General features: G+C 38.1%; 2 protein-coding genes across 9 annotated transcripts; both read left to right on the forward strand.

The window, feature by feature from the left end:
* The first annotated feature begins 52 nt into the window (after nt 1–52).
* Nucleotides 53–3,538, forward strand: LOC139105329 (uncharacterized). Its single transcript, XM_070661339.1, has 5 exons — nt 53–1,238; nt 1,425–1,781; nt 2,083–2,117; nt 2,278–2,370; nt 2,475–3,538. The coding sequence occupies exons 1-5, from the start codon at nt 608–610 to the stop codon at nt 2,526–2,528; spliced, it is 1,170 nt and encodes a 389-aa protein (XP_070517440.1). The 5' UTR covers nt 53–607; the 3' UTR covers nt 2,529–3,538.
* Nucleotides 3,539–4,809: 1,271 nt separating this feature from the next.
* Axo (axotactin) lies at nt 4,810–25,142 on the forward strand. Of its 8 annotated transcripts, XR_011546150.1 has the most exons (30): nt 4,811–6,072; nt 8,697–9,337; nt 11,717–12,048; nt 12,163–12,323; nt 12,407–12,510; nt 12,719–13,071; nt 13,152–13,320; nt 13,575–13,690; nt 13,957–14,063; nt 14,496–14,841; nt 14,923–15,200; nt 15,289–15,529; nt 15,609–15,839; nt 15,911–16,318; nt 16,496–16,699; nt 16,858–17,257; nt 17,430–17,677; nt 17,762–18,037; nt 18,129–18,328; nt 18,563–18,860; nt 19,005–19,155; nt 19,271–19,436; nt 19,524–19,677; nt 19,813–19,991; nt 20,252–20,687; nt 20,796–20,875; nt 21,367–21,549; nt 23,099–23,190; nt 24,452–24,506; nt 24,796–24,863. XR_011546150.1 is itself a non-coding variant. In XM_070661271.1 (29 exons), the coding sequence occupies exons 3-29, from the start codon at nt 11,730–11,732 to the stop codon at nt 24,942–24,944; spliced, it is 6,012 nt and encodes a 2,003-aa protein (XP_070517372.1). In that variant the 5' UTR covers nt 4,811–6,072; nt 8,697–9,337; nt 11,717–11,729; the 3' UTR covers nt 24,945–25,142. The 8 variants fall into 8 exon arrangements, 7 of the variants coding, with proteins under 7 accessions (XP_070517371.1, XP_070517372.1, XP_070517373.1 ...); XM_070661271.1 differs by lacking the exon at nt 23,099–23,190 and having other exon boundaries at nt 24,796–25,142; XM_070661272.1 differs by lacking the exons at nt 24,452–24,506; nt 24,796–24,863 and having other exon boundaries at nt 23,099–24,444.
* The last annotated feature ends 332 nt before the right edge of the window (nt 25,143–25,474 follow it).

Below are 25,474 nucleotides of genomic sequence, written 5' to 3' on the forward strand. Positions count from 1 at the left end.
CTTATGGTGTTTAAGCAAAACGTAACATCCTTACATGTGCACATTATAAGTACTAAAATCTATTTATTAAAATGTATTTCTTATTAAAGCGATGACTGAAAGTTAGACCTGTGATGTTGCAATGCATGTCACGGTCATTAAAAGTCCACCAACGTTGTGTCGTGCAGTTTTTTATCAACGATATTTTATCGATAATATAAAAAATAATGTTATAGATCGTTATTGCACGGAAACCGGGGTGTGCAATCATTGCTCGCGATCAAAGGATTGCATGTACGTCATTTATCTGATTGTTACATATACCATAGCATATCTAATAGTTACAAAATCTTAATGTGCGTCTGATACGTGTAAAAAAAAATTTTTTCCCGCCCGCATTACTCTTTATCGATCCGTTTAAACCGCGAAAGATAAAATGGTCCCAAAATTTCAGAGTGTTTCATCGTTATCTTTGATATCCACACGCAATGGAAACAAATTACTGTTATTACCGTGTCAAATCAAATCCGTTTGAGATAATAGAGATTTATCTGCACTTTATCGCTTGCACGTAACACATACAATGATTGTAATAATAAGTTAAAATAAAGTCAGTCCCCGTGAAATCATGTTGGAAAACTGTCGATGGTTCCTATACATATCGCGTATTTGCGGCTGCCACCCGCATACGATTAACGAACAGTCAACGGTGACAAATTTTCGTTTATTGTCAGGGTACTCGCTGATTGTGCTCGTCGTGTATTGTGTCGCAGCATACTGCTCATCTGGCTTCGCCACAGCCTGCTCAAAGATAGATTTGGGATGCGTTCTACAGCGTGTCAACCGATACAACCGGTCATTTTACATGATCCCGTCAATATTATTTTCCTGTCTGCGGCGCGCCAAATTCGAGGACAGTTTAATTACAGTTCATAAATTCGACGAATTGCTAAAGCATCACCGTTGGAATATCGCCAACGGCAAACGAAATAAGAAATGGAAAATCGATTGTATACAATGGCTGGCCATAGTTATGATTAGCAGCGCTTGGTTCTTACGTGTTGTATTAGGATCGCTTATTCTAAAAGAATTAGGAGTAAAGAATCAAGCACCAATTCTGATTTCATTTCTGATACAGATCATAACGAGGACAACGTTCTGCTTCGAACTCGTGAAATTTTATCTGTTATACGATGCTTTGCGTCGGAGATTTCAGCACCTCAACAAACTGTGTCACGGATTAATCGGTACTTTTGTCAGTTAATCAATTCGAATGCATAAATAGTTGACAAAATTGAGTGATGCATGTTCCAAAGTATTTGAATTAATTAATATTAAAAAATAAATTTCTTTTTTTTTTTTTTTAATGCTACAGAAGTTAAGACATCTCTTTGGAAAATGTCATAAATTTATATATCTACAGAAATTTTTATAAAATATTTTAGGAATAACTATTGGTATCGATATCAATTTTTATGCGAACCGTCTCACCATCGAAAATTTCAAACAGTTATATCATTGCCTTTACGACGCAACAGAATATCTTACTTCTTATTACAGTCCACAATTATTATGTTGGATCATGTTTATGTTATTAGACGTTGTAACTTATATATTCACCGTTCTTTATGGAAATATTCAGTTCAGTAGTGCGCTGTTAGTTTGCGACGAATGTATTACAATTTTATTATTAACGCTACAAATTGTTGCTATAAGTCGCATCTGCCATTTGACGTGCAATGAGGTACTGGCATATGTACATACACTGAAAAGCAGATATGACGCTTGTTGCGGCAACGGCAGCTAGCGAACGCGACTTTAGCGTCGTGTGCGTCGAGTTTCACATATGCCGCATGTATTATATACCGCGCCGGCCGGATTGCCGAAGACTGATTTTCCCTCCGTTCTCTCATCCCTTGCCTCTGCCGCCTAGGGTTACGTATGCTAGCCGCTGTCGTCGCAGAAAACGCCACATCTGCTCTTAGGTGTACATATATTACAAATATACAGTTAATAAGAAGCATTAGCGCAATAATCTATTTAATTAATATTGCATAAAACCATTTTAGGCAAAATTATTAACCACTACGATATTTTCAACAGAAACTTCTGCGGTGAAAGATAATGATCTTACCATTGTAAGTAAAGCTTCACTCTACATATTTTTTATATAATTTATTTTTAATGATCAGCCATTAGGGCGCGCATGGTTAACTGTCTGTATTTTAATTGTGGAAGCCACGAAAACGATTTGTAGTAATCTTTCTTTCTTCTTTTTTTTTTTTTTTTTTCTTTTAGGAAACAATCGAATTGGCAATATATCTACGATTATATCCGCTGCGTATCAGGGTTTATAGCCTGTTTGATTTGGATACTCGATTTACGTTTTCGGTAATTAATACATTCTTTTTATAACGTTCTTTAAGATTTATCGATATTTAAATTGTTAAATATTAATGTTTTCATATAACTATTTTAAAATATTTCTTGCACAGGTCTTCGGTATCGTATTGATGTATGTAGTTCTAATATACTCGTATATTGATTAAAAATTAATTTTATAAATTAATATATTAAAAAATCTAATAAAGTAATTATAATAAAATATATATCATTTTCTTGTATTAAAAAAAAAAAAAAAAAAAAAAAAAAAACTAAATTCTTTATACGAAATATTTTTATTTATTAATAAAAATGTATTTGTAATTAGAATAGACTATATTGTTCTATATTTTCGTAAATATCTTTATATTATTGAGAGGAAGTTTTAGTGCAGATTAAAAAGTATGTGATTTTTATCGATATAAAATAATAGACCGACTTGATAGTTTGAATCCTTATCATTTCACGACCTGTTTGATATAGCGGCCGCGTCATTGTTAAACAACTTGATATTGAGAGCGCAAATAAAAATCCAGCAAGAAGTAGCTAAACAGGATGTGAACTACCAATGACGTAACTTGTGGGTCAAATATTTTAGCAACAATTATCGCGCGCAGTAACGATCTTACACTCGATTTCTTAAACGGTCGTTAATAGTGTTAAGTAAAACAACCTAGGCATTAATAATAAGTTCGGCGTGATTAACGGCAATTAGTTTATCGTCTCGATCAGTGAGATAAAAATCAGATTAATTTTAACTAATTAGAAAATATTTAACCGAGTAAAAAGAATTAAGATGCAGAATAATAATTAATTCCCTTAGTTGTCTATTACAATTTCTTCAAGCTTCGTGTACTTAAAGCAAATGTTTTTAGGATATTTTAAGATAATAATTATTGGTCCACTGCTTCTTTAAGAACCTACTCCAAATGTTAGAAGCAACACTAATCAATTTTGCATCAGCGTATTTTTGAAGTCGAAAGGGAATTTTCCTTATCAGACAATGCAAATTGTATTGCAAGATATTACGTGCTTTCTCAAATAAGTAAGCAGAAACCTTGGGCTAAGATTTATTTTGGAATCGCTTTAGATTCATGCTTTTATTAAACATTGTCGATTAGAATTTTATCAGTGGCCGATTAATTTTATTATCGCTTGCAACCAGTTTATGGTTCGATGTGCGCGCATTAATAAACACGAAAGATTTGTGTACTGAGTACAAACCGTTGCATACACCTCGTGCGCTTTTATATCTCGATATAACAAACACCGAGATAAGAGTCTAGCTCGGCTTTGAAAGCAACCAAAAATAAAATAACTTTTTTAATATCATCTTTTTTTCTTTAATTATTACTAGAAGAAACCATGCGCTACGCGCGTGATATTTTTTAACAGATCCCCAATTACAAACTACGAAAAAAAAAAATCATGCAATCTGCATGAGCCTCAGGAGAGTTGTATAATGTCAGATCTCCCAGCTCAACATTTTTATTAAAATGTTCTATTAATCAAGAAGTAGTTTAATCCAAAAGCATTTACGATATTTGCAAGATACATACGAATTACCTAATAAAATTACGATTTAAACTATTTAATCTGCTATTATTTATTCGCGTCGAATTTAAATTCTTGGATAATTAATCGCTCATGACAATTAAAATTGCATTTGTTGCACAAAAGCCCTGTTTCAAACTGTTTAAAGAGTATTAAACACTCGGTGCATTTAGGTGCATCAGTCGTTTCTATCTCTAAAATGTATTTTTATTAATATATCACTGAACGTATGTGATTATTTTCTATATGTATATGTGTAATTGTCGAGGAATGCTATAAGCAGACATGACTTTGAGTGACATCAGTTTCAATACTTTTTTTCCCACTCAGGAAACGCAGGAACATTATGCGTTTAATCGCAAACAGTTTGCGTCTAATTGGCTTCAAGGAAGTTCGGTGTATATAGGTACGGCGTACTTAAATTGGCTGCATAACTGCAGAAGAATTGCTCTAGCCCGTAGATAAAGACTACTCCAGTAATTATGAGATAAAGATCGGCGATACTATCGCGCCTGTCACGAATATATCGAGATTTGATTAATTACATCTAGCGTTTTAATTCTAATATCTCCTTAAAATACATTTTAATTAAACTGGCCTCTTAAACGCCTTGCACGTAACATATTATTCCTCTGCTTCCCAATTATTTTATAAAACGTGAATTTTCAGACAAACGAACGCAATGTGCGTTAAGACGAGCGGGAATATTTAAGTATAACGTGAGGGCCGGTCGCTAATTCTCGGACAAAAGACATTTATCCGGTTTAGAGGTAATTGTATCTATCTCAAATCTCGTTTGTCCTAGGGCAGAAGGCTACGCTAAATTACGCTTGGCAATGATCACACGACGAGCGCGACGAATGCGACGGGTCGACAACCCTCGTATTCACCTCCTTTTATCCGGAATTATTCGGCCGATGTTAAATAGCAACGCGGCTGTGCGGCAATTAAACGAGAGAGATAGAGAAAGAGGGGGTTTCTTTTCGGAAGCGCGCTACATTTTACGGCGAAGAACTTATCCTCAGCTTCCTCTTCTGCAGCAAGACGGTGGAAGGTATACGAGCGCCTCCCTCTACGTCTACACCAACGAAACCCGACCTTCTGATACTCTGCTAACGAGTCGGATGTGTTTAGGGCCAATTTGTCTATTATCTCGTTGTCAGTTTTATTTATTACACTTCTAACGTCTCTCACGACGTGGCACAATACGTGCGACTTCCATCAGTCTGAGATTTCTCGATGCAAGTTAATTAACTCTGATTTCACGAGCGCGGTCCGCGCCGAAGTTGACGACGTGCTTTGCGTGACCAGCCTTCGGCGACGAACGCACTCTTTCCCGTTACAATTTATATGAGCAAAAAAAAGTTTCTCAAGTGTATTAGAAGACCCTCCGCTATACGTCGACCTAACGATTGGGAAACCTGCGGTATCGCCATCCGCCTTTACTTTCTTATCATATCAATTGTGACTTTATTATGAGAAATTCTCTCATAAAACTTTTCGTAAAATATCTTTCCTCTTTCAAACCTTTGATAAGATTCTCTACGAGCTTTGAGAAACTCGATAAACGAAAGGAGCACGAGTCGAATAAGTTAACGGTGCTCTCGATTGATACGCAACTGGGTACGTGGGTGGAGGAAAAGCCTGGTAGTACGACCGGAGTAGTACGGCCAGAGTGAAGCTAATGTGTCAGTCGTGAGCGCGATTCCGTCGCGCCGCGTACTTGACGAGCCGCACGCGGCGAAAAAGCGGCGGAACGAAGGGCTGAAAGAAGCGCCGAAAGGAGAAGGAAGAGGAGGGGGAATCCTCTGGAAAAAGAAAAAAAAAAGAGAGAGAGAGAGAGAGCTTCCTGCATCGTCAAGGGTTCGTCATTGTCGTACCGGGGTGCGATCACAGTCCGTCCACATCCGCTGTTGAGGACGCGACGGAGAAGACCGATTTTTCTCCCGAGGGACTTCTTCCGATTTTCAACGGGAACTGACCGGAGGTTTCCTTCTTCGTGAAACTAAGAAGGCGCATGTTCATCCGTGGTTCCACGAGGTTCTCGAGATCTCAATCAATTCCTTCGCGACTTCGTTTGTGGTGAATATCGTAGATCTCTGCCGGAGGATTTCGAACTTTGGAGCAAGTTTTACTTTTACGACGACGAATTTATCGGTAAGACTAATTGTAAGCAACGTAATTAAAATGCAAAATGTCACGTGCGTTTATTATTCTCTGCATATATGAAATTATAATTAGGAAATATTGAAAAAGAAAAGGAAATCGAATAAACTAGAATTAATCTTTTTTACGCGAAAAACCGCACGACTTCTCACCTGTTTCGTAATGAGGAAATATATGTTCGTGCAACTTCTTAGAGAGGAAAAATATTCGTGATACATTCAGGTAAATCTTTATCTTTCCACTTAATAAAAGACGACCTTAATTGCTCGCAATCTGTAATAAAGCATCAAATTGTGACAGATAACTTCTGCAATTTAGATAAAAATTAGTATTACAATTTAGACTACAATTTAAATCATCATAAAATATCTTTGCGAGAAGCTAACAAAATTTTGAAATAAATGCATTTAAAAGATAAAGAAACAATCTATATTTTAATTATATTCAATCATTTCCATTTACATATAATTTCTAGATGACTCATTATCAGATCTGTCATCCATAAATGAGCAAGACAATAAAAGATTAGACCCTTCAATACACTACGAGATAAGATAACAAATATATCACGTTCAACCTTATAACTCTATTCAACAGTCAAAATATTTTTTGAAACTGTAATACGGACTTTTTACACACAGCACCAACAAAGTGAGTTTTAAAAACAATAAACGTACGTCAGTAATCAGCTTCGCTCCAACGTCCCTCAATTCATTTAGGCTTTTAAAAAGTTTTAACTAATTCTCTCGTAATAGTTTCAAGTTATAAAACAGTACAAGGAATTTATTACTAAAAAAAATATGTAAATTTTAATTTTTTCTTTTGTTAAATAATTCGTTTTACAGTACTGCAACATTTGTGCCGACAAAATTTACTACTTGTTTCTCTGCGGTGCTAATTGTTGCGCTCTCCGTATTATCGCGCATATCTGGTTTCAACTGCTCGCCTTTATTTACCTTGCATAAATTTTAAACATTGCTCATGTCGATCGCGCAGGTGATGACATTTACTGATAACGACATATTTCACTAATAGTATCTGTGACGACAACCATCAAATTATATCATCCAACAGCGTGTTCGAGATAATATTCAAACCTAATCAAATAAAGCAGAAACATCGTCAGTTTTTTTTTGTTACGTGCAAATTTGCACATTTCTGCAAACTTTTAACAATTTTCTATATTACACATCATTATTTAAATAGGTTTTTATTTAATAATTATTATATACAACGATTAAAAGAAGAAAGAAAAAAAAAAGAACTAATTAAGTTTCATCATTTTTGCAATAAGTATACTTTGGAAAGTACAAATTATTAATGTTTGAAGACATTTCGGGAACTAGTCACACGCCTGAGTCATTGGTTACTAATCAATTCTTTCCACAAGTTTCAATAGGTTCTTCCGTTACACGATTAGCTTCCTCCACGCAAATCATTAGTTTTATCCAAACAATAAAATCGTATGCCACGACGTTTCTCTTTCGAAATGTATAAAACCTCGGGGATGACGATATGACGATACTCGACACGTGGTATGAGTCATTTGCTGTATTACGTGCGTGACTAGAACTAGAAATGTTCTTTTCAACGAAGAAGCCTATAGATTGACGTTCTCTAACTTCGCGGAGACCTAACTATATTGTCAGCACGTGTATTATGTAATGGATAATCTCCACGCTTTCCCCGTCGCTACATACTTCTTCTTATTTTTTTATTTTTTTTTTTTTCTTTATTTGCGTTACATTAAAGTATCGAATTGAACGTGCACACATTGCGTGTATTCTCATCGTTTTCCAAATATACGTAAACTTGACATTTTTCCCAGCGCGCTCGAAGCATTTATATAAAATATAAAATGTTAGTCCGAATCCAAAACGCGAACGCTATGACCCAGTCGTCGGTTTTGTTCGATATATCGATCTTCCAGCGACCAGAAAGGGAACGAGCGGCCCCGTAAACACGCTAGCCGCGAATATCAAGGCTTACGAAACGCGAAGTATAGATTATATAAACGAGGATCATTTCTCAAAGAAATACCTTTTGAAAATATATTTGTGGACGTAAATAAAAAAATAAAAAAAAAACATTTAAAAGACTTGGTTCACGTTCAGAAACGTACATCTGGAAGAGAGGCAGGAGAGCTGCATCGATCTCGAAATATAATACGCTGAAAGTGTTTTCGATAAGAGAAACAGATTGGTAATACGGCGATATCGATAATAAGCTCGTTACACGTCCGTGTACACGGCCGTCACGCGTCGTTTATAAATGCATACTCGTGTGCTATTATTTGCACCGTAATACACACCCTATCGATTCGACTCAACGACCCCTTTCTCACATCGGAAAGCACGCGGTGCTCCCGAGACCACCCTGTGAAAACTACTCGCGATACGGATCACCGGAAGACCATTGTGAAAACTATCCGTAAAAAGCATTTCCATTTACTGATTATGGAAAGGGTCGGCCCCATCCTGGATGAGTCAGACAAGACCTGCTCTTAAAAAAAAAAATTCTATCGACTACATACCGTGCATAATCGGAAATAAACAGCGTAGAAATCACAACGGCTGCTGCGCCACTTTGCTAATGCGATATCGATTCGATTTCAGGACGTTCATTCAAGAACTCGCTTCCTAGACCGAGATGAGGGGATGTAGGAACTTTCCCTTTGTAAAAAGTTGAAGGAGCGGATAACGCTTTGCGGAAAAGAACGATCGGTGGATGATCAACGACCGGGCGGGACGTGGGGTAACCGCGGGAGTTGCGGGCGCGCGAAAAAGAAAAAGGGGGAACCGATGGTCGCAACGGAAGGCTGATACGTCGCCCGCGGGGAGGAAAAGAGCGAAGAAACTTTAGAGTGTGGCGCGCGAGACGAGATCGCAATGAAAGTCAATAAACCGTGATGAGTAACGGAGAGTATAGTGGTCGGAGTGGCATTAATAAATTAGTGTCTACTTGCTGCTACAAGCAACAGCAGTCCGGAGGAGGAAGAGGATAAAGAGAAGGAGGTGGTGCGGACCTCGCCGAGTGTGTGCGCGCGGTATGTGCATCGGTGTGCGTGCGCGCGAATACTTGCTTCCAGCCGTGTCGATGCGGGGATTTGGCCAGTGTGTCAGTGTAAAAGAAGACAATTGACTCGTAGCCGCCGTCCGTTGGACGGTGCTCAGCTCGGCGGGGGCCTTCTGACGTCACATCCTGCCCCGCGGCCTGTACGAGAGCCGCGATCTCATCTGGACCACGGCGAACGAAGGTACGCAGATTCGTGTGTTCGCACGGCGCAAAGCTCGCTCGAGCTTAAAAAGCTCGGACAAGGCTACCGAGCGTATTATCAAGTGTTTGCATCACGCCCGAAATAATCACTCTTTAAGATCATTCGGATGAGAAAGCATGTCTTATCGTTGGCCAATTTTTCATTCACCCTAGGCTTCAATACTGCATTTGGTTAACAATATATTTTCTTTTTCTCTGCTATGCGTTCCGTAAATTTTTCTTTAAGCGTATGTGGTACTTTTTTTTTTTTTTTTTTTTTTTTTCGTACAGTTTAGTGGCCAAGGTAAATAAAAATTACTCGGCGATTTAAAGCCTGAAACATCATATCGATACTTAAACAAATTTATGGAGTAAAGTAACTAAGTTAACGCTAATGACTTCGGTAATCGAAAATAAATGAGCTATTACTAGATGAATATTACATGCAAGTGTATGTGCACACATTGCGTTTGTCAATATGATCAATACGTATAACGATATTAATAGCATTAATAGACAAGATTCCCATGGTGACATTGATTCGAACGTTAACGAAATAGCTAGTAAAAATAGATTTAAAGACTTTGTGCGCAACTCTGAAAAAGAGATACATCGCGACAAATTAACGTCGGGCATAATTTTGATATCGACACCTACTTCCTAGCATCGTTACGTTCTGCAAAGTAGAACTTCAAAAGCTGTGCGTGATCAAAAGCATCCGTATCAGATGCTGTCGCGAGTCTTCGTGGTCATGAGCACGAAATTCTCTGCCGTGACGTGAAATTTCAGATGACGTACGATAGGTCTTCTAATTAACTAGGGCGTTCCACGAAGCGCATACTGGACCGTGAGAGAAAGAAGGAGAGAGAGAGAAACTCGCGCCGCTATTACGAGAATCATGAAGAAGGAAAAAAAAAAAAAAAAGAACCATCTCTTTCCCGAACTGACGACCGTCGTAAGCGATGCAATCGTGTAAGGCTCTTTTCCTCGTTACCCGCCAAGGTCGTGTTGCATGTGTCCCGCTCCGACGGTCGTCGAAGTTCAAGTCGGAGATGCGGTTATTTGCCGGCTCGATGAATTGCTCGACGACAAAGCAATTTTGCGACGTGAAGCGAAGGCGTCGTAGAGCGAAGAGCGTTCGCCGTTGAGCAAGGTGCGCGCGAATAGCGTTCCCGAGGAGTCCCCATTAGAGGCAAATCCGACAGGAAGTACAAGGGCCGCGGTAAGCGATTATTCATGCTGGACGCGTGTCGTCTTTCTTTCGTAAATCAAACCCAATTGACCCGGTGAAAGAGATAATTGCAAGAGTAGACGATAGCCCTGCCGAGGGTGTTCGTGGAAACGGGTGATGTCTGCGGTCAGATTACGCCTCGTGACGCATTACATCGGTAAGTTAACGCTTTATTTCGTCTCGTTCAGCATATGCTTATGCACCTTGATTGTCAAAGGCATATCGGGCGGGGGTATCGCGTTGCGCGCCGTGCACCCGGGGGCTCGGTTGATAGCGCAACGGTACACGCAGGCTCCTAAGGTTCTACGGATTAGATGTAACTGCGAGATACTTCTCGGAAGAGGAAAAATGAAAGATTGTATCGAAACGGTAGCGGCGGCTTAACCGGTCGCGTCGGATATACAATACTAGGTATCCGTTGCATCATTCATACGAGGTTCCCTCCGTTCTCCATTTGTAATGCCCGCGTCGCGAGGCGACGCGAGGGGAAATCGTAAATTTGAAAGCGGCAATCGTAATCGTAAAATTGCATCTGCCGGGCTCGTCTTGAGGTAGCCGTCTTAACGGAAGACGGACGCACCGGAAGAACGGTGCGGTTTTAAACACGCTTTATGGAAGGTAGCGTGGGTGTCCACGTGCTCTGAATCGTAAAAGCCGCTCTTAAATGCGCGGGGTAAGCGAACAGCTCTTGAGGATGAAAACGCGTCGGACTTGATCCTAATCGGTCCGTGCCGCTGCCGATTTGATCGATTGCATTCGCGCTTCGAGCGAGAAAAAGACATAATCGTCAAGAATAAAAAATTTTATATGTTTCGCGTACAAGAAATTGCAGAATAAAACTCGTGATGATATACCTACGTATTTAACTGTATTCTTGAGTGCGGGACGTTGTAAATTTAGTTAGACCGATCCATCGAGTTATGACAATTAAAAGCATCGCGTAATTTATTAACAGGACATAGAAAATTGTTAATAAATGTGCACGTGTCGCTAATATAATCAAACACTTGTATAGTGGCTCCGTTGTTTACCCCGTTAAAAATACATTCCCGCAATTAAATTTTAAATCGAGCAATCGATTGTTTTAATATTTGCGAAAAATTTCATTAAATCTACTAGAAAATTTATTTGTTTTTTTTTTTTTTTCAGCGAATGAGGAACGATGATCTACCGCGAAAACAGGATCCTCGGGATCCTCGTCTTGCTCAACGTAATCGTAAAGATGCCGGCGAATCAAACGGTCTCGCCGAAAACGGATATAGTCGAAGAAATAGAAGAATTTACCACGACGAAAAGGATTGTGCCCGACAGATGTCTTGTCAAGACAGAGCCAGGCCCCTGCAAGCACTACGTTCACAAATGGACCTTCAACAAAGCTGAAGGAAAATGTCGGACTTTCCCTTACGGCGGCTGTTTAGGAAATGAAAATCGATTTAATTCGGAAGCAGAGTGTCTCTATTATTGCGTCGGTGGGGCTGACCGTAAGAAACTGTTCCAAAAAAAAAGAAACAAAAAAAGAGTTGACTTTGATAAAATGAGAATATATTTAACAGATATTGGAAAGATTATTACAGAATTATATTGATTACTTTTAGATACCCTACCGCCTTATCTTGTGACAAAGGGCAACGTATTCGTCGCAACGAGCACTACGACCATGAGTACTTCACCACCGACAACGACTAGTACCCCACGACCGACATTCACACCTCCGAAACCAACAAAACCACCAGTGCCTAAGCACCTACGAGGAAAGGTAGAAACATCGTTCCTTTACATAAATACGTAACGTTTTACGCAATATAAAAAATAATCTTCAACTATATATCTTTATCAAAGGAATTAACTTTCATGGAATCTGGTCACGAGAAAACATTTATGTTCGCACAAAGTAACACTTTCATTCAACTCGACGGTCCTGGAATCAAAACCTTTCAATTAAGGTGAGCAAATAAATTATCTGTCAATCTTATCTATTATCTATTGTATAAACGTTGAATCTTGCAGTTTACGGAACAAAGTAATGTCGCTTAGCGCATTCAATATATTGCATGCAATATAATGCATTCAATATATTTTCTATGTATTATTTTATATATTTTAGTAATATAAAAGAAAGATGTTTCATACATGTTGTTTGATATATCACAGACTATGTCGCGAGATATCCTTCAAGTTTCGCACCAAACTTCCACACGGTTTACTAGTTTATCACAGTGTCAAAGATCGCCCAGAAAGCCTTGACCCTTACGCCCTTTATGTGATAGTAGAGAAGGGTCAACTGAAAATTGTTCATGTATTCGGCAAACAGTCGACTAGTTTAACAGTCGGCCAAGGGCTGAACAGAGACGAGTGGCATAGCGTTCTCGTGAGGATCGACGTACACGGGGCTAAATTAATAGCCAGAGTCGACGATAAGAAGGCCGAAACTACTCTAAAAGTTTTAGAACGTATCGTTAATTATGGAGTATCTGATGAGCTCGCTTCAGTTGTTCTTATTGGAGGTAAGCAAAGCCTGCCGAGCGACGTTTCTCCTTCGAAAGAAAAATCTTTTCGTATTCTTATTTAATTTTCGTTTTGACAGGACTAAGTTCCGAAGAACGATTACACGGAGTAAAGTACATAATAGAATCCTTCGTTGGATGCATCAGGGATATGGTTCTGAGTTCCGGAAAATCCGCCAGCGATTTGCTGCCCATTCAACCGTTAATCGCGACTAAACACGAAAATGTGAAGGAAGGATGTATAGATAAGTACGTTTCTTTCTTTTTTTTTTTCTCTCTTTATTTGAAAAAAAAATACAGAAATTTTATTGTTGCCGCTTTTCCGTAAAGCTGAGTTATTTTGTGTTTGTTACCAAATATTATCAAATGTAAAACAGTTTTCTTTAAAAAAGAAGTGAGAGTAAATGACACGGCGCGATCTGTAATATTATTAGTTTAAGTAAAATTAGTTTATGTAAAAAGGGAACACATTTCAACGATATAAATTTTTAATCTCAATTTAGGTGTAGAACACGAGAGAACTTGTGCTTCGTCGCCGAACAATGTGTGAATCACTACAACAGTTTAACGTGCGATTGTTTCGGCACGAATTACGAGGGTGAACGTTGCGATGTGTACAGTACGTAAAGTAATTGAATTTAATACAAATTATCTTTACCAAAACATTACATTTACATGTTAAATATAGCTAATTATTTTTCTAATAATTATTACGAGGATTTCTTAGTTATTACTAAAGAAATATTCGATCGCGTTGAATCAATAAATGTCCTATGTAAATTGTATTAACCGAAGATGAGATATAAGGCTTTTATGCGGATCTAAAAAGGCTCAGATATTCCAATACAGGACTAATGGAGCTTGAAATGTAACATCATTTTTCAGCCGCGACTATACTAACACTGAGAGGCTCCTCATACGTGTCCTTTCGCGTGTACGATTGGAAGGATCGTGTTCACTCGTCTGTCAACAGGATCAGCCTCGCTTTTAAGGTATTTGACCATGGGCTCACTTATTGTAATGGGATTCTCTGTTCCTTTCCCTTGTCGCGGGCTCATTGATTCATTATAGCGAGACGCTATACCTTTTTGTCGGAGTCGAGAGGGGCACATTTTCACGAGCAGCTGCACTTATACAACACTCTACGATCAAAAAAAAAAAAAAAAAAAAAATTTAACGTGAAAAGTTTTGGAAAGAGTGTCAAGTTCCGCTTTTTAAAATCTCGTAGATCATTGTGTGAACATAATATAATTTGTCGTAAGCTGAACGAGTAATTATTGTCACCGAGTACCTTTCTCGTTGCAGAAAAAAAAAAAAAAAAAAAAAAAAAAGAGATATAAAGAAGAGATTGAAATGATTGAAAATATTATATCTCAACGGCAAAAATTTCTATCCAATTTTTAATACAAATCAATAAATTTCAGACTAAATGGGACAACTCCGCCTTATTTTACGCTTCCGGCGAGATCGACGGCACGCCGCATTACATTGCGGCTTCAATTGTAAATGGATCAGTCCACGTTGAACTCGATTTCGGGCACAATTCGAAAATCTCCACCACGCTGGGCGATTACGTAACGTCTGATCATTGGAACAACCTGACTATATTTCACAATGGATCTTCCGTTTACGTTAGCTTGGACGACGAAGTTAAGGTACTAGAAGTACCGGGAGAAAATTGGGATATGATAATCGATCCTGAGATATATATCGGTGGCGGGCCAGAGCTTCACAAGAAGAAGGGTCTTCTGTCGCACAATAACTTTGCTGGTTTGATAAAATTCATAGAATTCAAATACGCGAATTAACAATTAAATAGTTGAATGTCTTAATATACGATTCTATTTTCAGGTTCCTTAAAATACGTATTCTTTAACGACAAATCAATCATATATGAATTAAAGCGCTCCAACCCTATGGTGCATTACATCGGTGTGCTGGAGCCAGAATATTACGAGGCCAATGTCGAAGTTATTCCGATCACGTATCCTTTCGCGGGTAGTCACATTTGGTGGCCGATCGAGCGAACCGACTCGCTAAAGTTAAATTTCGATTTTAAAAGCTCGAAGCCAGTCGCAATTGTTGCTTCAGGCGAAGTAAAAAGCAATCGCGGTGTTGGTTACTGGGAGGTATTGTTACAATACTGTCTATTGGTTTTCTTCCGTCACGTTGCACTCTTTGTAAAAAAAATTAATATTTATTACCGTGCGTTTATAGTTACGTCAAGTCAACGATGAAATTCGTTTCCACCTGATACCAGTTAAAAATGAGAATATTACTGTGTCAACGTCAGTGAAATTTCCGCCTTACAACACTTCGTGGCACGCGGTCGAGCTCAATTACACAAAAGGCGAGCTCAATATCCTTCTCGATTACAGGAATAAGCAACACAAGCTCTTCTCTATGGCGTTTGAATTAGGCGATAAGGTCATTATAGGAAGCGGTAAAAGTAACGCGGGTGGGTATAATCGAAAGTTAAATTTCAAAGATTAAAAATACGTATACAAACACATGAAATTTTGCACGGCAACTTTTAGGTCTGGTGGGATGTATGCGCGAGATACGAGTGAACGGTCAGAGAATCGAACCTAGATACGTAATCAACACTAAGAGAGTAGTCGGGGAAGTTGCTTTAGATAACTGTCAGTTTGTCGACCCGTGTAAGAGACCAAACACTTGCGAGCACGGCGGCAAGTGCTCGGTGAAAGAAGATAGGATTACGTGCGATTGCACGGACACAGGATACATCGGGAAGAACTGCCATTTCGGTAAAGTAAATTACGATAACGTAAATTATTCTACTTTCTTGAATTTTGACCAAAGTCGTTTCGTTATCTAGCGCAATATAGAAAAACGTGTGAAGAACTGGCCCTCTTGGGTTACACGCAAGACGACGTTTACAAAATCGACATCGACGGAAACGGCCGATTCCCGCCCGCTTTAGTAAAGTGCGAGTTCCAATCGATCGAAGATTCGACGAAAACGATCGTCGAGCACAATTTACCATCCCAAGTGGACGTCAGATCTATTACCGAGAGTGACTTTTCTTTCAACATCACGTATAGGCAGTTTACCGCCGAGATGCTGCAGGAGTTGATCTCCCACTCGCTTTATTGCAGCCAATACGTAAAGTACGATTGTTACAAGGCACCCTTGGAGCTGCACAGTGCTACATGGTTCTTGGGCTCCAAAGGTACCACCGTCGATTACATTGGAAATGTTAATCGCGGATCCTGTCCGTGTGGCAGTAAGTTTCTTTCTTTCTTTCCTTCTTTTTCTTTTCTTTTCTTCAAATAAATTCTTAGTATTATTAATTGACACAAAAATAATAAGGAAATTAATAAATTTGAAAATATATACGTTTGCAAGAACTTGATCGTTGTCTCGAGAAGATTGTTTTACTTATCAATTAATTTTACTTTAGTGAACAGAACGTGCGTAAATTCTAATTTGAGTTGTAACTGCGACGTGTCTGCCGGAAACGCCGGTAAGTGGCTATCGGACGAGGGATACTACGAAACACCCGACTCTTTAGGCATCACCGGAATGGTATTTTTACAACAGAGAGATCTCGAGGAAGATGCCCGGGGACGTATCACTCTGGGACCATTGGAATGTGTTGAAACGAGTACGTGTTAAAATAAATATGCGACACATGTAAATACTATCGTATAAACGTGTGGAAAAAAAAAAATTATGAATAATATCCGCAAAACACTGTTAGAAGCGATACTAAAAATTAAAATGTGCACAACTAATAATTTACGATTGATAATAAATTTTTAGATACGCAGAAATACGTGGTAACGTTCACGACGTCGCAATCGTATATCGAAGTGCCTGGTTGGAGGAAAGGTGACATAGCATTCAGCTTTCGAACGACAGGCGAGAAAGCTATTCTTCTGTATCAGCCACCAATTCGGAGCAATTATCCTTCTTTTATGGTTGCTCTAACGTCGGAATATCGATTGACCTTTAATTTCACCCTGAATACCGGTACAAATCGCGAATTACAAGTGGAAAGTCGACGTAAATTGAATAACGGCGAATGGCAAAAGATTTGGATCGACTACAATGACTACCATGTGAGATTTATGATCAACACTGATTTTTTAATGGTGGATTTATTACCCGAGGAAGAATTTGGACCTTTCGAGGGATCTATGTTCATCGGCGGTGCTACTGCGTGAGTAACTTGACGAGATAATTATAATTAATTAGTCATTCATTATTTCTCATTAATATTATTTCGTTATATGCAAGACAGTTTTCTTTGACGTAAAAGAAACGAAAATTAATGTAAGCTAAGCGCACGCTCTGTGACGTTTAGTAATTTAAATTCTTTTTTTGGTTTTTAGAGAGCATTTAAAAACTTCTTCCGTTCGGCAAGGTCTCATTGGCTGCTTTCGCGGTCTCGTTGTTAACGGAGAAATATTAGATATTCACAGTTATATGTCGGTGCATCTGTCGGAAATTATCAAAGACTGCAAGCCCTCGTGCCAACCTAATAAGTGTCAGAACGGCGCTAGATGTGTCGAGTTGTGGAGTAACTTCGAATGCGTGTGTGAAAATCGATGGGCACATTTAGGCACTTATTGCGAAACAAGTATGCAATTTTGTTCGATTACCTCAACAAAATTAATTTTAACTCGGAGTGCAACTAGTGCTAAAATAACGTTTCTGAATTCAGATATCAACAACAAAGCACTGACATTTACCTCGCCAGGTGCTTTCTTGAAGAAAAACTACTTCGGATCGGACGACAATGAGGAAAGGCTACAGCTGAAAAGCATGCTGCTGGAAAACATTTTAATTAATTTACGAACTTACGACACCCATTCTCTAATACTTTATGCGAACGATCACTTGAATAATTTCGTACACCTCTACATTTCAAATGGCACTAATATCGTATATCTGTTCAACGCTGGCAACGAGATCAAAAATATCACCGTGGAAAATCCAAGTAATTTATAATTTTATCGTACCGCAACAACGTATGACCAACGTGCGTATTGAAAAAAAAATACATTGAAACTGTTAATTTCTCTTTTCAGACGTTAACACGGGAATTTCCGTGCAGATTGCTATAATTCGAGGCGAAAATTGGACTACATTGTACGTGAACGAGTACAACGTCACCCTGAACGCGACACCGGTCCTCTTAGATACATATTCGAATAAACCTTGGACAAATTCAGAGAAAGAAGTTCTCGCACCACAGAGACCGCCTGCACCTCCAACTGACTATTTCCAGGTAGGTTTTCAAATATAAATTTTTTTTTTCTTTTTTCTAATAATACTAGAAGAAACCACAATATTAATTAAATATTAAAATTAAATTAAACCTTAAAATCGCCGACTTAACAGCCGACGTTGACTCTCGCTTGGCGCGAACATTTTTTACGCGTCACATCCATTTTTTAAGATAGGAATTAAATCTAAAAGAATTTTTAAAAGATAATTATAATAAGAATAAATATTTATTTAGGTAAATTTAGGAGGATTCGACCCTGATAATTTGTTAAGAGTCGGAAAGAAAGGTGCCCTAATTCAAGGTTACATTGGCTGCTTGCGAGGTCTTATGATCGGCAAATATCTCGTCGATCTACCGAGCTTAGCCAGCGAAGCAAATCACGAAGGGAGTAAAGGTGTTTTACCGAATTGTCAAATGAAATGCGACGCAATGCCATGCAAGAATTTAGGGATTTGCACGGAGGATTTCGGCAGGCAGGAGTCTTCCTGCAATTGCGAACTGACGTCCTACTTTGGCGAACATTGTGCCGACGGTAAGCGCCGAGAATAGAAAAAAAAAAAATTTTAATCATAAAGAGAAGTTTGAAGAATCTAAATACTGCGAAAAAAATCGAAAAAATTACGCGTACAACTTTAACGTGTATTAATAAAATTTTTGATTCTCTTATATGTTATAGAAAAGGGCGCCGATTTCAGCGGAGATAGCGTACTTCAGCGCGAATTCGAGCTCGAGGGCGAAGTGAACCAATTGAAAGTTCAGCTAGCATTCTCAACGAACGAACTACGACAGCGTACCACCGCGTTGCTGCTAGTACAGACTGATAACAAGTAAAGCGTTACTTTGATTATTATCTTAATTTTCTCTCCCCCTTCTCCTGTGTAATACATGATCGTTCCGACCCCAATCACCGTCCTGGATGTCTTTCGAAGAACTTTTTTTCAGAAGGAGCTACTACTTGCTGGTGGCTTTGACGTCCGAGGGACAGCTCATCTTCGAAGAGGACAGAGACGGCTCTGCAGCTGGAGTACGTCTGAGCGATCGGAATTTCCTGAACGGCGCACGTCATAGCGTCTATTACGTTCGCGATAACAACACGGCCACTCTCTTAGTTGGTTATGATTTTTTTTATCCCATTAACAAAACATATACATATGTGTATATATATTTAAAATACTTTATAAGTATATAATTCTAGATCGACCGTGAGCCCGTTCAATTGCTGCCGATTCCAGGAATACCGATACCAGACGAGGATGAAACTCCGGGTTCTACGGAGATACAGCTTGGTGGATTAAACACCACCGATTCGCGATTTATCGCCTACAAAGGATATACTGGCTGTCTCAGTAGTAAGCTTTCTTTTAAACTTCTGTCAATGTCTATCGCTAAACTTGTTATCATTTATTTCTTTCACAAATAAGTAACGCTAATTATTACTAACCAGATTTTATTAAGCTAGAATAACTTTTTTTTTTTTTTTTTAGATGTCGTGATATCAATCAACGGAGGCCCCGATATGAAACCGTTAGAGGAATACATGCTCTTTACGAAACAAGGCAGCGAAACTGTACGAGCAACGATACCAGCCGGCGTCAGAAGCGCTCAATGTGCGGTCTTTCACGTTCAGCCAGGTGGTCTTGAACCACCCAAAAACGATAGCGTGGTAAGAAGTTGTAGAAGAATATTATTTCATTTAAACAAAGACTAGTTTTACATAATTTTATATTAATTAGAAAAAAAGAAACAACCGTGATGAAAGTGAGACAGGTTCGTTAATTAAACGCTATCCTTCTCGCGAGCTTGAGGCGTCTTTTCTCAAATCAACGTTTATTAAAAAAAAAAATAATAAATAAAAAACAAAAAATTATTAATTTAAGATAAAAAAAAGTAAAAAATACATCAAATTGATAACTAATCTTAAAGGGCCGTGACAAAGCATGGGTCGAGGATCCGCCGGAAAGAATTCTGTACAAATCGCAATATTCCGGCGCCACTCAGGAGGAACAAGGAGCAGGAACATACATCTTTATCGCCCTATGTTGCGTCTTCGTGACCGCGGTAATCGTATGTATTTACGAGGTGTGGCGAAGTGCACGTAAGGATCGTCAACGACGCCGCGACGCAGCCTCCGGAGCAGTTGGAGCCTCTCCTTCGGGCTCGCAAAGGTGGCAGTCGCAGCAGTACACGGATTCCCTGGTCACGGCAGCCGGCGTGAAAACGATCGGGTTTAAAAATGTGATGGACGACGATAAAAGGCCAAATGGAACTCACGTGAAAGTGGCTAATGCCAAAGAATACAAACCACTGCCGAATACGGAACCCAAAGACTCGATAAACGATAAAAAAGTTCACATTAAAGGTACTCTCATCTATTTTTCTATTCGGTCGATAAAAAGTGTGGAGAAATTTTTTAATTCTTAAAGACATCTGTTTAATTGACCTTTGTATTTTATATTTTTTACTACAGCAGACGAAGAACCAGAGAAAAAGGAGCTCCTAGGGGTAAATACAGGCATCGTCATTAAACCTGTGAAACCAAACCCATTCGTAAAGATTTTTTTCTCTTTTTCGTAAAAAAAAAAAAAAAGTGCATTATTGGCTTTATCAGGCTTGCAAAGGAGCTTTGCATGCATTTGTCAAGTTTGTCCTTGATGTATTGTTTGCATTCATCTATATTATAATTGCGTGTGAGGCATTCCTATGACAAACGTTGAACGCAATAAAAATTAATGACTGAATCGCTTTTTCTTCAAAGCTATAATGTTTTTGCATCTGACATCGACATTATACACACAATTTGATAAATCTAATTGACCTACTGCATAAAAAAGAAAAAAAAAAAAGAAATGTAGAAACATCATCCTGAGATAACAAAGATAATTCTTATCATCACTTTTAATCTAATTTCTCAAATATAACTTTCTTCATACACTTTATACATTTTCATACATGCTTTCTTCGCAATGCCCAATAAATATAGCATTTTTTTATTGCTTTATTGAAGAAATCATCGAGTATCATTCCTATTTCTCTCACAGTCAATGGAAGATCTGAGGGAAGAACCCGAATTGGAAGAACGTGAGGAAGAAGAAGAGGAGGAAGAAGAGGAAGAAGATACTCAGGAACCGGAGGCGGACGAGAACAAAGATCAGCCGCAGGAACATCAGCAAGAGGAACAAAAGGACGCGAGTAATCAAGATGACGAACTTCTCGTTATGCCGGTAAGAAACAAGACGGCAGGAGAAGCTACCTTGACTGACAAATTGGACTCGAACGAAACGCAGGTCCTCCTCGAGACGAACTTTTCCGTGACAGGGTTGAACGAGATCAAAACCGAGCGTATAGCACCAAAAACGAATGTTACAGCGAAGAGTACTATGCCGAAGAGACCGATGAGTCTCGACCTCAACGCGCCGATCAATTTTCGAAAATTACGCGGAACAGCTCAGCCTGAGAAGGTCACGGTAAAATTGATCAATGGCGATGAGGAGAGTCTGCAGTCTCGAGGTGGAGCCTACGCCGGCGTTACATATCACGCTCCGAACAATTGATTTTATTGACGGCAATAATTAATACGTATAAAAGTAGTCACGCGTTTTGACTATTGTAAATACCGCGCGAAGCGATCGGTCTTCAGTCATGTGTACATGTATAAAAACACGAGAAGAAAGTAACAGAGTATGAATGCAGCAAGATCGCTGAGTGATTGAAGCACAACATGATCTAATAGTCATCGTAAAAGGTGCTTAACTAAACGTTCCTGACATTTAAACGAGGAAATTCGTGAGTTAGGTACCTTTAACTTAACCATTCATAATTAGTTATGGCACGCATAATTAGCCGTTCGAGTCAATCACACTTTACGTAAAGTCGATTGAAATTTATTAATGAATAATCAAATAATGCAACAGCGCGTTCTTTTACTTATTTAATTTTGTGAGTTAATTACACGTAAATCAATTTATTTGATTCAAAGTTTGGCCCACAGCCATTCGGAGAGAGAAAGACGTTCGATTAATGTAAAGATAGTATATGTAGTCGAGCACCTATTTGTTTCTTACGTGGCACGTCGTCGGTGTTTTTTCACCTACTAATTAGCAAGGAGAAGCCATACGTACTTAGCTCGAGTAAAAAATTATTTTAAGACTCTAGTGCCTATATAAAATAACTGAACAAGACAAAATCAACATTGAAAGTAAATTCACAACGAATATATTGAGATAAGACGATAAAGATTCCTCCTATGTATATTTTGAAATATCAAAGAGTTTCACGTAATTTGATTAATTAAAAGATGATAATGGAACTCTATTTTACCGATTAAAAATATACATTTCGTATATTTTTACAAAAATATTATATCCGATATCAACCACGCAGTTAATGTAAAATGTCACCATAGTATAGATTTTTATGTTACTGTCATCAGTGGCCGCGGTGTACACACAAAAAAAAAACTCAATATTTTAAGAAATTATTCTAAATAAATAACGCAAATTTCAATATTCTGCATTATTTTTAATACGTATCACGTAACGATTCTGTAGTTAATTATTTTTTTTTTTTTTTTTTTTTACGTGTACACCGCGTGTTCAGTTTGATTTCGCTGCTTCGTGCAATCGTACAAAGTGTGCCGTTTTGTGTGCTTTTGGTGGCGATCACACAAAATAATCATGCAATAAAATTCACCAAACCTATTGCAAAAATGCGAATCACCCATAAATCTGAATCTTAGAATTTTTTTAAATAATAAATCAGACATCCTTTCAGCACAGAGATTGGTCTGATGTTGAGGAAAGCGTTATACCATTAGACTCCATTTCGAAACCTGACGAAACAAACACATCGTGTGAATTATAGAGGTACGATGTATCATGCAAATCGATAAAAAGTTGTACGAATTTTAGCTCAACAATCGCATCTTGGCTCGCATCTTTCGCAGCCCTCTCATCATTCTTCTTTGAACCGCAGAATATTTTAACGCTATTGAAAATAATACCAAAAAACATTTCATTCCCGTGACTTGAATTAACAGACTGTTTAGCATTTTATGACTTCAATCTCTGAACTTTCAGTTTTCTTTCTTTAATATTACATTAACTATATTCAAATTGTATTTAACAATTTATACGACCACGGCGAACGGAAGTGATTGCGTATTCAAATGTACCTACTTCCCACTGATGAAATTGTTACAATGCATCCCGCTGAATAACAGATTTATATTTTTTTGAGATAATTAGCATCTCTTGGATGATATTAATCGCGCGAGTCTTGAGGTACAGTTTATAGCATGTTATACAATAATGGCGAATTAAGTGACGAAAGAAATACATGATATTTTTTCCATTAACTCGAATTTATTGCATCGCTGTAACCATCTCTCTCACGACTCTCCTACACCGCTTCTTTTTCGCAAGTTCGTCGCTCTTTCTCATCAAATCTTTTAACCCGGGAATGAGCGAATAATTCAACAGATTGTACTTTACATATTATTTACGAATCACCTTTATAACGCCACTTGTATAACAAATTAATTTTTTTTTCTCTCGCTACTAGATCAGCATGAAACATGATAATCTAATTTTGAAAAATTTCGAGAATAAAATACAAAGAAATTCTCAAAGTAAGCTTAGTTTTAAACGTTATAGAAAGACTGTAATTACCATACACTCTTTTTCATTGCCGAGTTTTCATTGCGAATAAACTTATTTTCCGCGTTTAAATCTAAGCGCACAAGATTTTCAATGTAAATTACAATCATTCCCAGGTTAAACTAATTATCGATTTAAGAATGTTCCATGGAGACGTCGGCGAGCCTTTTTATTGCGAATCTGCACGAGTGCTTAGACAACCCAATTAACCCGAATTGCCTGACATCGAAATGGACATTTATCCGATAATCGCGGCACGTGAGAAACATTATTTCACCTCATCACATGCACGCTTTGAGCTACAGAACCTTCTCAAGTTCGACGAGGCAAGCCTTCCAAATGTTTGGGCGTGTTTGCTACGTACATGCACTAACAAGAAAGAATGAAGAAAACAGAATGAATCTTGTTTCTGCTATTGCTATACGACAAGAGTATCGATACTTTAAAGTTAAACTTTCGCTTCATTTAGGCGCCCGTGGACGAAGACATTGGAAGGCAATCGAAGAGGCAAGGAAACTACTTAGGTCAGTAGAAACGAAAAAGGAAAAATAATCCTTCGTTTCATTTAACAAATATTCTAATAACACATGCAATAACAAAATTAATTAATTCCTCCTCATAATAATCCGAAAAATTAAATTTAATACTCCTACATTTACTTAATTATTTCTTGCTAATTTAATTACTGCAAGATGATGAAAAATATAACTGCCTTTTAAATCATTTCTTTTAATTCTAAACGTTTGTGAGTATTTTTTTCAGAGAAATCTACTCAACGGAACAGAGTTAATTGCAAACGCTATTTTATTTTAGCACCGGGCAAGCCGATAACTTTTAATACATCTCCAATCTTCTTGCTGGACGGCCAACGAACTTTCGGCAATCCATTAAGCTATCTCGGTGGTCCGAAATTACCCCCGAGAAATAGATCCTCTGTCGAATCGGTGTTATCCCTGGACTGATCGTCGATCGTTCGTACTTTACTCTACAGGACTAATTGTGCCGAATATTTATAGAAATAGCAAATCACATCCCTCAATCGAATCGGAAGATCTTGAACGTGTTGAGTGCCAATTCAACCAAAACTAATATTTTATAAATATCTTTTACGTGCACATTTTCTTACAGCAAATAAATTATGAGAAAAAAAAAAAAAAAAACCAATTTCTTTTAATGGCTGTTGCAAAAATCAATCTGCCGATTAATCAACTTAATTAACGTTAAAAAAAAAGGCATATTCTATGCACCCGACACATTTGACATTTTCCATTTTCAATTCACCTTTCATTATCACAGAATTATTCGCTTCTCAAAAGGCTCGTGTTAATAGCTCACCCCGAGCTATATACTAAACTGATTTATAAAAAGAAAAGAAAAGTCGCGCGGACCAACGTGGTGATCGGTGAATTTTAATCGTGACAAGACGTTATTGTTGCTAATAAAGGTTTGAAACGTAACGAGCTTAACCCTATAGTGACTAGTGATCGTAACA

Source organism: Cardiocondyla obscurior, linkage group LG09 (genome assembly GCF_019399895.1).
Source record: "Cardiocondyla obscurior isolate alpha-2009 linkage group LG09, Cobs3.1, whole genome shotgun sequence".
Classification (NCBI taxonomy): Eukaryota; Metazoa; Arthropoda; class Insecta; order Hymenoptera; family Formicidae; genus Cardiocondyla; species Cardiocondyla obscurior.